Source organism: Microcaecilia unicolor, chromosome 7 (assembly GCF_901765095.1).
Source record: "Microcaecilia unicolor chromosome 7, aMicUni1.1, whole genome shotgun sequence".
Lineage (NCBI taxonomy): Eukaryota > Metazoa > Chordata > Amphibia > Gymnophiona > Siphonopidae > Microcaecilia > Microcaecilia unicolor.
In genome coordinates this window covers 106,054,177-106,068,384 of record NC_044037.1, presented here as the reverse complement: position 1 = coordinate 106,068,384, position 14,208 = coordinate 106,054,177, and the positions used below count along the sequence as shown (strand labels likewise).

Here is a 14,208-nt window from a genome sequence, read left to right as displayed (position 1 = left end):
CACCCTGAAGGGCCTTCAGCACTAGCCCCAGGTTCCAAGCTGGACAAGGTGCACGCACGGGAGGACGGAGCCGAAGCACCCCTCTAAGAAACCGTGCCACATCCAGATGAGCAGCTAGACACGCCTTCAACCTTGCCACGCAGGGAGGCCAATGCTGCCACTTGCACCCGCAGGGAATTATAGGCCAAGCCTTTTTGTACACCATCCTGCAAAAAGTCCAGAATCGGCGAGACAGGAGCTCGCAGGGGTGTGATCTCTCTGGAAGCACACCAGACTTCAATCTTGCAGGGCTTGCAGGAGAGTGGTAATTACTTTATTGGAATAGCCTCTGCCTCTCAATTGCGACCTCTCAATCGCCAGGCCATAAGACCAAATCGGCCGGCGTCCTCCATGGTCACCGGACCCTGTGACAGGTTGGGAACCAGAGGTAACTGAAGGGGATCCTCTACGAGCATCTGTCGGAGGTCCGCATACCAAGGCCTCCTGGGCCAATCCGGGGCGACGAGAACCACTTCTCCTGGATGCAGCCGAATCCGCAGGAGCACTCGCCCTATCAAGGGCCACGGAGGGAACACATACAGTAGGCCCGGAGGCCAAGGTTGAGCCAAGGCATCCAACCCCACCGCGCGAGGATCTCTCCGTCTGCTGAAGAAGCACGGGACTTTGGCATTGGTGCTTGTCGCCATTAGATCGATCACGAGCTTGCCCCACTTGGCACATATCTGCAGGAACACTTCGTCTAGAAGTTCCCACTCCGCTGGATCGATCTGATGCCTGCTTAGATAATCGGCTTGCACGTTGCTCTGACCTGCAATGTGAGCTGCCGACAGAAACTGTAGATGCAGCTCGGCCCAGTGGCAAATTTGTTTGGCCTGCGCGGCTAGAACTCTGCACTGAGTGCCGCCTTGTCGATTTATGTAGGCCACTGCTGTCGTGTTGTCCGACATCACTCTGACAGCCAATCCTTCCAGGGTCACTTGAAAGGCCAGAAGCGCCTGAAACACCGCTTTCAACTCTAGGTGGTTGATGGACCACTCCGACTCCTCGGGTGTCCATAGACCCTGGGCATGCTTCCCCTTGCAATGTGCGCCCCAGCCTTTCAGACTGGCATCTGCCACCACTAAGCACCAATCAGGGAGCACCAGCAGCATTCCTCGCCGCAGCATGCTGTCTGAGAGCCACCACTCCATGCTGAGTCGGGCCGCAGGGAGCCAAGAGAGTCTGCATTGGTAATCCTGAGATACTGGAGACCATCTTTGGAGTAGAGCATACTGTAGAGGTCGCAGGTGCGCTCTCGCCCAGGGCACCAGTTCCATGGTGGCCGTCATCGATCCAAACAGCTGGACAATGTCCCAAGCTCGCGGGCTGGGCATCCTCAGGAGCAGACGGACCTGATTCTGAAGCTTGCACCGCCTTTGCTCGGGTAGGTACACATACCCCAAGGCTGTGTCGAACCTGGCCCCCAAATATTCTAGAGACTGCGAGGGGGTCAGGCAGGGGTGTGCTGGTAAATTGTTAACAGGGGGCTCTCTCTCGCCAGCAAAGTAAAAGAGAATTCAGGAGGGGCCCAAGCCCACATTTTGGGATCCATTTGTTAAAGTAGCCATGGGGAACCGGCTCCCAAAATTCTTAAAAACTTAACAAACGGCTCTCGAGAGCCTGTGAGAGCCTGCTCCAGCACACCACTGGGGTCAGGTGACTTTTGGCCAAATTGACGACCCAGCCCAGAGATTGAAGTACTGACACCACTCTGGCTGTTACATGCTGACTCTCTGCAGCAGAGTTTGCTCGAATGAGCCAGTCGTCCAGGTACGGGTGAACTCGAATACCCTCTCGCCTTAGAAAGGCAGCTACTACCACCATAACCTTCGAAAAGGTGCGGGGAGCTATGGCGAGGCCAAAAGGCAAGGCCCGGAACTGGAAATGCTTTCCCATCACCGCAAACCTCAGAAACTTCTGGTGCGGGAGCCAAATTGGAATGTGCAAGTAAGCTTCCTTCAGGTCCAGAGACGTGAGAAACTCTCCTGGCTGTACCGCCGCAATGATGGAGCGCAGGGTTTCCATGTGAAAATGCCGCACTCTCAGGGACTTGTTTAATTCTTTTAAGTCCAGAATAGGGCGAAAAGACCCTCCTTTTCGCGGCAGCACAAAGTAGATGGAGTAGCGGTCGCAGCCATGTTCGGCGGGAGGTACCAGGGACACGGCCCCTATCTGAATCAGACCTTGTAAAGTCTCCTCTACTGCCGGAACCGCATAGGGACTCCACAAACACGTCTCTTACAGGGGCGTCGAATTCTATTCTGTAACCGTCTCTGATCAGGTCCAAGACCCACTGATCTGAGGAAATGTTGGCCCACTCCTCGGCAAAGAGGGAAAGACGTCCTCCAATGACAGAACTCGAGGAGAGGGCCGGCGCACCATCATTGAGAGGGTCGCCCCTGAACTCCAGGCCTTGAGCCAGTGGCTGTGGAACGTTTGTCCGAGCGAAAGGAGTTCCTCTGCTGAAAACGGGCACGAGAAGTGAACCCAGCAGAAAGCCCCGGGCGGTACCTTCGAGCTTCCCGGAAGCGAGGTCTGTAAGAGGAGTGGACCGCCGCACCCTTAGAGAAAGGCCTCGGCCTATCTTTGGGCAAGCGCTGGGGTTTAGCCTCACCCAGGCCCTTCACAATTTTCTCCAACTCCTCACCAAACAGGAGAAGGCCTTGAAAGGGCAACTTCACCAACCTTTGCTTAGAGGCCATGTCTGCCGCCCAATGCCGTAGCCAAAGAAGATGGCGAGCCGCCACTGCTACTGCCATGTGTTTAGCCGAAGCTCTGACAATATCATAAAGGGCGTCAGCAAGAAAGGACAAGGCCGACTCCATCCGCGGAGCCACATCTGAAAAGGGCTCCGCTCCATCACCGGGCTGTTCCACTGCCTGTTGCAACCAAGCCAGGCAGGCTCTAGCAGCATAATAACTGCATGCAGACACCCGAATAGCGAGACCTGCAATTTCAAATGACCGTTTAAATGCTGATTCCAGTCTACGGTCTTGAATATCCTTCAGGGCAACACCTCCTTCAACAGGGAGGGTAGTTCTCTTTGTCACAGCTGTGACTAGGGCACAGTGGTGTGCTGGAGCAGGCTCTCACAGGCTCGCAAGAGCCGGTTGTTAAGTTTTTAAGAATTTTGGGAGCCGGTTGTTAAAGTAGGGCCCTCCATGGCTACTTTAACAACTGGCTCCCAAAATGTGGGCTTGGGCCCCCTGCTGAATTCTCTTTTACTTTGCTGGTGGAGATGCTGAGCCCTGCCAGCCAAGTAAATAGACTGCTGCTGCTCCCAGCTCCTTGTTTCCAGCTCTGAGCAGCAGGCTCGGACTTCTTGAGCATGTGTGAGAAGTTCCAGCATGCTGCTCAGAGCAAGACGTTGGGAGTGGTGGCAGTCCATTTACTGGCTGCCAGCAAAGGTATGCCTAACGTGCCCGCACGAAGGGAGGGAGGAGAGAGAGGCAAGTGTTGCTCCCCCCCCCCCCCCCCCCCCCCCCTCCGGCCACCCCTGGCCCTTCTAACTGCAGAGCTGGCTACATCCAGAGAAAGAGCCTGTTGTTAAAAATTTACCAGCACACCCCTGCTAGGGCATCCACTTTAGGCATAGCAAAGCGAGCCATATGCTCCTCACTCAGAGGGTATAATTGCCCCATAGCCCTGGAAACTTTCAAAGGTCCCTCGGGGTCAGCCCATTGAGCCGAAATAAGCTCTTGGATGGAGTCATGCAAAGGAAAGGCTCGAGCAGGCTTTTTGGTACTAGCCATCCTAGGATTCACAGAGGAGGCTGTGCCACTGGCAGGGTCCTCAATAGAGAGAGCCTGCAGTGGCATCAGAAATAAGCGCTGGCAGGCTCACCACGGTGGAAAATCCTCACCGCGGAGGGATCATCCAGACCATGAAGGCCTGCCAGAGTCCTCCGAATCCTCACCGCCCGACCACGGGGGGGGGGGGGGGGGGGGGGGGGGGGGGAGGAACAGAGGTGCAGCACTCTCTGAAGGGGAAAGAGCCCTTCTGCGCTTCATATTCTGCCAATTATCAGGGAATAATGCCTCAGAGGGCATACCCAGGCTAGAATCCACCCGGGGGGGGGGGGGGGGGGCATTAGAAGACGCCCATGCCGGGCTTTGTGGGAGAGCTCTTTTAAGCATGTATGCTTTATGCATTAATAAGACAAAATCAGGGGAGAAAAACTCACCCTGGGCACCCGGATCTCTGCCGGGGCTAGTAGCTCCCATATCAGCCTCACTCCGAAGCCTCCCCCCGGGCTCAGGACTCTCCGTCTCAGCGGAGGTCGCGCCATGTGGTAAATTCAAAATGGCGCCCGCTGCCAGCTCAGAGCGCGAAGAATCGTCGCTCACCATGCTCGGGCCGGCTCTAACGTCTGTACATCACAATTTACAGAGCCCCGCTGCTGATCTGCGCTTCCCACACTTGGAACAGCGCTTTACTGTCTCCGCAGCCATCGCCGAAAACGGCGGTAAAATTCAAAATGGCGGTTCACGCCAAAATCGCCCCGATCGCGAGCCCACCCCGGAGGAGTCAGAAAACACTCTTACCTCACTGGACTGAGTATCACAGCTCCGGTCCCACAGAAAAAGGCACGGAAAAACCTCCGTTCCAGCGTCTAAGCGCCAAAGTGCGATGCGACTTTTTTTTTTTTTTTAACGCTGTGAGGAAAGCAGAGGTAAATAGAACTCCGGAGGCTCAGGTGAGTGGGAAAGGCAGGGAAAGGGTGAACCTATGTGCCTGCATCCACTGTTGGTGGGGAAGGACAGGGAAAGCTAAGCAATGTGTCCACATCCTTGGAGGTATGAGTAAGGCAGGGAAAGGGCGAACCTATGTGCCTTTAAAGTGAAGCTGCTATAGCCTCCAACACCCCTGCTAACAACTGGCAAAAGCACAGGAGCAACCTCCAGGCAGATTTTAGATGGAGCTCGAAGAAGCTGCAGCCACTCTGCTAGGGGAGCTAGAGAATACTGAAGAAAGGCAGTGGAGCAAGCTGGTATGAGGCACTGAAAAAAAGTGTGCTCTCTATCTCCCTCTGCTGGTTGATGGACACAACCCATCTGTAATGGCTGCATCTGCTTGATGACAAGGAAAAGGCCTGTTTCTGACACAAATGAAATGGGCGCTAGCAAGGTTTTCCTCGGAGTGTGTATGAGAGAGTGTGTGTGAGAGTGACTGTGTGAGAGAGAGAGAGTGAATATGCGAATGTGTATGTGTGACAGAGAGAGTGAGTCTGGGTGCGAGTGTGTGTGTGAGAATGAGAGTGAGTGTGTGTGAGTGCATATGTGAGATACAGTGACTGTGAGAGAGAGCGTGTGTTTCACACAGATACACTGTGTGTGTGTGAGAGAGAGAGAGAGTGTGTGCAATACACAGACTCTCTGTGAGACCGAGAGTGTGTGAGAGTGACTGTGTGACACATAGAGAGTGAATGTGATACAGTGTGAGACAAGTGTGAGGGGCTGTGTGAGAGTGAGAAAGACACTGACTGTGAGAGAGTGTGTGTGAGAGAGAGAGTGTGTGTGTGACAGAGATACCTCCCCCCTCCCTCTGTGGTCTCAGGACCCCCTGCCTCTCCCCCTGTCTGCGTGGTTGGCAGCACCGTGCGAGTGTGTGTGTCTAACAGAGAGAGTGAGACTGGGTGCGAGTGTGTCTGTGAAAGAGTGTGTGTGATTGTCCTCTCTCCCCTGCCCCCCTCCAGCCACCCAGCGATTCTCCTCTCTCCCCTGGCCCCACCTCCAGCCACCCAGCTATTCTTCTATCTCCCCTGCCCCCCCTTCAGCCACCCAGCGATTCTCCTGTATCCCCTGCCCCCCCCCCTCGAGCCATGCAGCGATTCTCCTCTGCCCTGCCCCCCCTCCAGCCACCCAGCGATTCTCCTCTGTCCCCTGCCCCCTCTCCAGCCACCCAGCGATTGTCCTATGTCCCCAAATTAGCTCTGTCGAAGAGGCAGCGTTATTGAAAGCCCTGGCGGTCCACGGAGTCAGCTTCAGAAAGTTGGAGGTGAGTTCGTTCCCTCAGTGCTGCCTTCTGATTACCCACCCTCGACGTCATCACGTTTTGATGCGAGGGTGGGGCAGAGAGAGATGTGACAGACTTACGAATGTTACGAACCCTTCACTGAAGCCACGGAGTCAGCTCAGAACGTTGGAGGTGCGTTTTATTATATAGGATGAATCCCTTTGACATTCTTGTGAAAAAATCAGGTTACAAAATTAACTTTAACTAACAACTCAACAATATTAACACTGCAGGCAGGAGTCCAGGAGCAAGACAGGAATTATCCAGTCTTTTTCCTCAAAGCAATACATATGTATATACCAGTTTGTGACAGGAAGTATGCTCCGGATTCTATAAAGATCACCCAAATTTGGGCACCCAAAATAATTAAAGGGCTCAAATGATTTAATTATTGGAGTTAACAAGCACTTAATTTGCACTAATTATGATTTGGGCAGCAATCTGGCTGTGAGCAATTCTGTAACAATGGGTGCATAAATTGGAATGCATGCAACTCAAAAGGGGAGTGGCCATGGGAGGGAAATGGACGAGTCAGGGGCATTACAAAAGATGCACACAGTGGTAAAGAATAGTAGGGATCTGCTCACAACTTGCATGCCAGGATTTATACCAGGGTTCAGCTGAGTCCTCATGCCCAAAGTTAAGGGAGGAATTTGGCACTCAATATTATTCTATAAACAGCGCTCATCCCAGAGTGCCCTTTATAGAACAACATTGAGCATCAAATTTTATCAGCGCCTAATTTTCAGTGCCATTTATAGAATTTCTCCCTATGTGTGCATTTGGTGCAAAGAGATCCTGACTCTCAGAGAATAAAATTCAATCTCTGGAGGATACAGTGGTTGAGGCAAACAGAGATGTATATAGAGGAGACCTTCACAGACATAGCCTATACTGCCTTGGAGAATAAATGCCATTTGGAAGGAAAGCATCAACCTGATGTGACAGGAAGTAATCTTGTTAACTAGGATTTGCCTTGAACAAAGGCTGTCTCCCCAGAGTCAGGTGGAGGGAAGGACAGGACAGTCATGGTAGTTAGTAACTGGATCATTAGGATGCGGTTTGTTATACTCCGTTTCATTTGTAAATACTGAAAATAAAAGGAGGGGGAAAAAAAGGAATGTAGATAGCTTGGTGGTTCATGGACATGATGATTTTTTGGTAACTTGCTTGCCTGGTGCAAAAATGGTGGTCCTCATGCATCACCTTGACAAGATTTTAGATAGTACTTAGAAGAAAGGCACAATGAGGGGCATAATCGAACGTCGCCGGCGATCTATTTTGGTGGTGGCAGCGCAACAGCTGGCCGGAACCGTATTATCGAAAAAGATGGCCGGACATTTTTTTTTCGATAATACGTTTTAGCCCAGCCAAATGCCAGAGTTTGCCGGGTTTGAGATCGCCGGTTTTCTTTTTCAGTGATAATGGAAAAAAATGCCGGCCATCTCAAACCCAGCGAAATCCAAGGCATTTGGTCATGGGAGGAGCCAGCATTTGTAGTGCACTGGTCCCCCTGACATGCCAGGACCCAACCGGGCACCCTAGGGGGCACTTCTAAAAAATTTTTAAAAATATAAAAATAGCTCCCAGGTGCATAGCTCCATTACCTTGGGTGCTGAGCCCCCCAAATCCCCCCCAAACCCACTTCCCACAACTCTACACCATTACCATAGCCCTTATGGGTGAAGGGGGGCACCTACATGTGGGTACAGTGGGTTTTGGGGGGGGATTTGGAGGGCTCAACACTTACCACCACAAGTGTAACAGGTAGGGGGGGATGGACCTGGGTCTGCCTGCCTGAAGTGCACTGCACCCATTAAAAACTGCTCCAGGGACTTGCATACTGCTGTCAGGAAGCTGGGTATGATATCTGAGGTTGGCATACAGGCTGGTAAAAAAAGGTTTTTATTTCTATTTTTTTAGTGTGGGAGGGGTTGGTGACCACTGGGGACTACGGGGAGGTCATCCCCAATCCCTCCGGTGGTCATCTGGTGAGTTGGGGCACCTTTTTGAGGCTTGGTCATGAAATAAAAGGACCAAGTAAAACCCGGCGAAATACTGCTTAACGCCGCTTTTTTTTTCCATTATCCGTGAAAGCCGGCCATCTGATAGCGTACGCCCTGCCCACCTTTGCTACGCCACCGATACGCCCCTTGAACTTTCGCTGGCGCAGCGACGGCAAAGCGGCGATGGTGTCAAAAAAGCCGCTTTCGATTATACCGATTTTGCCGCTTTTGAGAGATCGCCGGCCATCTCCCAATTTATGTCGGAAGATCGCCGGCGATCACTTTCGAAAATAAGTCCGAATGTCACATTATGTGTGGGTACACTAACATAGCTTGTAAAAGAGACAGCTGAGAAGGAACATGATTGAGGTCTACAAAATCTTGAGTGGTGGTGTAGAACAGATAAAAGTGATTCGATTTTTCACTCTCTCAAAAAGTACAAAGACCAGGGGACACTCAATGAAATTACATGGAAATACATTTAAAACAAATAGGAGGAAATATTTTTTTCACTCAAAGAATAATTACATTCTGGAACTCGTTGCCGGAGTTTGTGGTTACAGCAGTTAGCATATCTGTATTTTAAAAAAGGTTTGGACAAGTTCCCAGAGGAAAAATCCATAATCTGCTATTCAGATAGACATGGGAGAAGTACATAAGTATTGCCATACTGGGACAGACCAAGGTCCATCAAGCCCAGCATCCTGTTTCCAACAGTGGCCAATCCAGGACCCTGTGCCTGAGGAGGCCTTCGGGCCGGCTGGGTGTACCTACGCTTGCTGTAGGCGTAGGGTGCAGCCTGCCGGGCCCGGGAAAAACGTTCACCTGCGGAGGTGGATGCTGAAGGCGCCAGGTGGGAGAGCTTGTCGAGCGCGGTTTCCCGCTGGTGTAGTTGGTCCACCAACTGCTCGACCTTCTCGCCAAAAATGTTATCCCCCCGGCAAGGGACATCCGCCAGCCGTTGCTGGGTGCGATTGTCCAGGTCAGAGGCACGCAGCCAGGAGAGTCTGCGCATCACTATACTTTGGGCCACAGCTCGAGATGCCACATCACAGGTGTCATAGATAACCCTGGACAGGAACTTTCTGCACGCCTTCAGCTGCCTGACCACCTCCTGAAAAGGCCTGGACTGCTCCGGAGGGAGCTTGTCGACCAAGTCCGCCAGTTGCCGCACATTATTCCGCATGTGGATGCTCGTGTAGAGCTGGTATGATTGGATGCGGGTCACGAGCATGGAAGATTGGTAGGCCTTCCTCCCAAACGAGCCCAGAGTGCGAGACTCCCGCCCAGGGGGTGCCAAGGCGGTATCCCTCGAACTCCGTGCTCTCTTGAGAGCAGAGTCCATGACCGCAGAGTCATGAGGCAATTGAGGCCGCATCAACTCTGGGTCTGAGTGGATCCTGTATTGGGACTCCGCTTTCTTGGGGATGGTGGGATTAGATAATGGCTTCAACCAGTTCCGAAGCAGTGTCTCTTTGAGGACATTGTGCAACGGCACCGTGGAAGACTCTCTAGGTGGTGATGGATAGTCGAGGACTTCGAGCATCTCCGCCCTCGGCTCATCCACAGTAACCACGGGGAAGGGAATGCAGATGGACATATCCCTGACAAAAGAGGCAAAGGAGAGGCTCTCAGGAGGCGAGAGCTTCCTCTCCGGTGAAGGAGTGGGGTCGGAGGGAAGGCCCACAGACTCCTCTGAGGAGAAATATCTGGGGTCCTCCTCCTCCCCCCACGAGGCCTCCTCCTCGGTGTCGGACATGAGCTCTCTCAGCTCAGACCTCAACCAGGCCCATCTCGACTGCGAGGACAAACGTCCTCGATGATGGCGTCGAGCGGGTAGACTCCCGCACCGGCGGGGACGAAGCTCCCTCCATCGATGTCGACGGGGACTCCACCTGCGTGGCGGTCGACACCGGTGCTGCAAGCGGCGTCAGCGGCCTCAGCATCGGGCCAGAGCCCACTGGCGCCTCCATCAACGGCGCCGGGGGCGCAAGCACCCCCGGTGCCGGCAGAGCCTGGCGCATCAGCCTTTCCAGGATCCCGGGAAGGATGGCTCGGAGGCACTCATCCAGGCCCGCTGTCGGGAAAGGCAGGGGGGCCGGTGTGGGTGCCGGTGCCGGAAGCTGCTCGGGTCCAGGAGACGGTACCGAGATACCCGCGGACCCACGCAGCGACACCTCTTCGACCGAGGGGGAACGCTCCTCCCGGCACTGCCGCTTCCTGGGTGTCGAGTTCTCCCTCGATGTCCAGGAGCTGCCAGTCCCGTGCGCCGTGGGCGACCGATGACGGTGCTTCTTGGCTTTCTTACGATGCCCGTCATCGGCGCTCCTCGGAAGAGACGAGGAGGAGGTGGAGCCCCCCCCCCGGCCTCGAGGTATCGGATCCGACAGGGTTCGGTCCCGATGGCCCTGAGCAGCGGGAGTGGCCGGGGCAGACTGCCCGCACGGCCGCTCACCACCGCCGTCACCGGCAGGCCGGCGGGTCAAAGGTACCTGTTCTCCTGGGGTCGGTGCCATAGTCGGCGTCGACATCGGTACCAGTACCGAAGACCCGGCCGTCGACACTGATGCCGTCGAGGTCCACGTCGAAGGGCCGGCGCAAGTTCCAAAAAGACGGTCCCGCAGAACTTGCCTCGTCACCTGCGTCCGCTTCCTTAAGCCGAGACACAAGGTGCACGTCTTGGAATTATGCTCCGGGCCGAGGCACAGGAGGCACCAAGCGTGAGTATCGGTCTGCGAGATCTGCCGGCCGCAACCGACCACACTTCTTGAATCCGCTCGGGACCTTCGAGGACATCGACGGAAAAATCGCGTCGGCGAAGTCAAAATCGTCGATGGTGGCGGTGAAAAGCACACCCGAAAAAGAAAGAAATGACCGCGGCCGTGACGATGCGCCCTCGCGACTGAGAACGACGAGGAAAACTCTTTTTCGTTTTTTTTTTTTGAAAGAAAATAAACGTGAACGCATAACAACAGTAGAAAAACCCACGGGCTAGGCCGCAATCCGGTCTCCGGGGCTAAGAGAGAGACGTGAACACGTCTCTCTCCAGCGCGGAACGTAAAAAAACTGAACGGGAACGGTCGCGCACGGGCGGGAAGACGGCCGCGCATGCGTAATGGGCGTGCCCTGCATGCGGGACCGCCCGCAAAGTTTTTCTTCCGGTTGGTGGGGGCTGCCGTGGACGTCAACCAGTCGTGAGAACAAGCAGCCTGCTTGTCCTCGGAGAAATAAACCACTGCTTGACCTGAGATTGGTAGCATGGAATGTTGCTGCTATTTGGTTTTCTGCCAGGTACTTGTGACCTGGATTGGCCATTATTGGAAGCAGGATACTTGACTAGATGGACCACTGGTCTGACCCAGTATGGCTATTCTTATGTTCTTATGACCCTGGCAAGAGAGTTAACAGAAGAGAAAGGAAAGTACAAACCAGATACTGGGAACAACATGAATAGAAAAATTAAATAACCAAACAAAGGTAGAATAAGTACTTTTATCTTCTATTTTATGATTTGAATGTTAGTTTCTGAATGTACCTTTGCCAGAGCTGATTGGAGCTCAAGAGTACTTGGCTGAAATTTGACTTAGTGAGTATTTAGCTTGAAGAAGTTAGGAAATACTGTTCTAACCCAACTTCTTGGAGACAGGCTGAACAATAATTGGGGTTTGCCACATACAAAGCTGTTGCTCATGCAATAAGCCATATTTAGAAACTGCCACTGTGACCTTTAGAAGAAGTCCACTGTTAAGAGTGTGAATAAGAGACTGCTAATTCCCCTTAAAGGAACTCCCTCCCTGGGCCACATTAAGGAGTCAGGTACCCCAGTGCACAACAGAGAGGGGTGAGGTTCAAGCAGGCAAATCAAAAAAACACAGCCTAAAAACAAGTCAGAAGCAGCTCTCAAACTTACGTCTTCACAATCTATGGGTAAAAGACTGCCAAGGTAGGAAGTTCTTTCCTAGACTCATTCTGAAGATCCTGGTCCTGTGTGTCCAGCCTGAAGCTACGCCTGGGTTTGTCTGTCACTGTTTTGAACCTCCTGCACACTGTGTTTGGACCTGGCCAGAAACCAGCCCTAGTAATACTTTTCTCTCTGATTTGCAAGAGACTTTATTGGCACAACACTAAACCTGTGAAGCAACTGGCTTCTGGATATTTGAGTACAGTAATAAAGAGTTTTCTTTTACATCTTGCCTGGCTGTTTCAGTGAGGCCTTGCAGCTGGCCCTTAATCGGGCTACTACATCCACAAACATCAGACATAGTTTCTGACTCCTATTGTAAGGAACTTACTATGACATGCACTGAATAAATCTTAATAGGAGATCAGAAGTGATCCCTGTAGAGAATTCCTCCTAGGGGATGATTTTTTTTCCTGGATTTGGATAGTCCCTCAAGCTAATTTGGAAACTCTCAAACTTCAGGAAAGAAGGGGATAAAAAAAATGCCCTCTCTGCAGTTCTGAATCCAAAATGCACGAGAGAGACTGTAGGATCCTGAAAGGAATGCAACTCTCTTTGCACAGGAGTAAGTTAACTCCAGTGAATTGAGATGCCTGCACTGTGGTGTGCTCCTGATATGTTACCCCAAGAAGGTCCTTGAGTAGCCCGACAGTCACTGAATATCATTTGCATGAATGAATGTGGCTGTTCTGACAAAGGTGGAGATTATGATGAGGAGGGCTCATCTGTCACTGTTATTAGTACTGAAGTGGATGCCAAAGGTTTTTCCTCTGAAGGATAAATGTACCTCTCTCTTTGTAAACCTGTCTATTAACTACTGTAAACTGCACTGAACCTGTCCAGGTGATTTTAGCAGTATATAAGATTAAATTTGATTTGATCATCATGCACTGGACGATAATGCTAAGGCCAGTGCTATGACTGATGAACAAGAGGACATCTGCACTAAATAAATCACTGTGCAAGGGAGGCGTGATGCTGTGTTTATGTTTAATGGGACACTTGATATAATGCCTTTACAGCAAATCAAAGCAGTGTACAACACACACACACACACAAAAGGATCAGGAAAGGAATGCAAAAATGAGACAGGACAGAGAAAGGAGACAAGAGGTTTGAGAGAAGGGGATAGAGGCAGAACACCTGCTGGTAGACTGTGGATGTTGCAACCCGGGTACATACTGGGCAAGCACAGAATTAGAGAAATGCTAGGGAAAATAAGTGGGCTGAACTCCAACTGACCTGCGCTGGTCTGTGCAGAAGCAGTTCCCAAATTTGCACTGGAAACAGCCGCTCCAACACTGAAGCTGAAGGGTATATATCAGCACTATGATCTTACTGAAGCTGTTTCCTTGACATAAGTAACACAGTAGGGGTCTGCATCTGCTTGTGCTTAGATGTATTGGAGGCCATTCTATAATTGGGTTCTATGGAACTTGGTCTGACCTATAGTGGCTTTTCTTATGTTCGTATCCCTTCCATTCCTCTCTCTCTGCAATTCTAGTTGACCTCCTAAGGTCCATTCAAACTAGGTTTCCCTATAAGCCTAAGGAAACTCTTGAGGCCCCTTTTTATCCCTTAATTCCCAAGATACTGTCTTTAGGACCAGTTTCCCCTTCACCCACCTTGGTTTGCTTCTTCTCTGTGGCGTAAACAATAGAAGTGCAGCAGACCTCTGCAATCTTTCGCCCCTGGCCATAGAAAGACCAGCAGCAGATCTCATCCCCCAAGACATCCTTGAGAAAGAGGACCCGGCCATTGAACCGTAAGGCCAGTTTGTCAAAGAGTTCAATATTCTTCAGCAGGTTGTCATCTGAGTTACTGTGGGCAGAGGAGGGAGGAAGGCAGAAGGAACTGAGAAGAGGCTTACAGGAGATAATTTCATAACAGAGTCTACAAAAATTTCAGAAAAACGACAGCTGTTTTATAAAGGCCTCAGAACAATCCCCAACAGAGCACAAATACTCTTTCCAAATTTATACCTGCTCCAAGGCAGATATAAATGGATGTGTGTACTCCATGGTGGCAAGTCTATAAGTGGGGTCCTGATAAACCTGGTGTTGGTGTGCCTTACATTTACATGCCTGCAGGTACACTAGCCTTAGAGTTGGTGTAACTGAGCATACCGGGCAGTGAGTCACCAGCTGATATAAAAGAGGTGGCCGGTTCAAATCCCACTGCTGCTCC

At 51.8% G+C, this 14,208-nt stretch overlaps 1 protein-coding gene across 1 annotated transcript in view; it reads right to left on the bottom strand.

Moving 5' to 3' along the window:
- The window catches only part of KCTD13 (potassium channel tetramerization domain containing 13), an 81,561-nt gene that overhangs the window by 21,569 nt on the left and 45,784 nt on the right, over positions 1–14,208 (bottom strand). Inside the window, exon 6 of the mRNA XM_030209425.1 lies at positions 13,647–13,842. Coding sequence (XP_030065285.1) covers positions 13,647–13,842 — 196 coding nt within the window. The remainder of the gene's footprint in view (positions 1–13,646; positions 13,843–14,208) is intronic.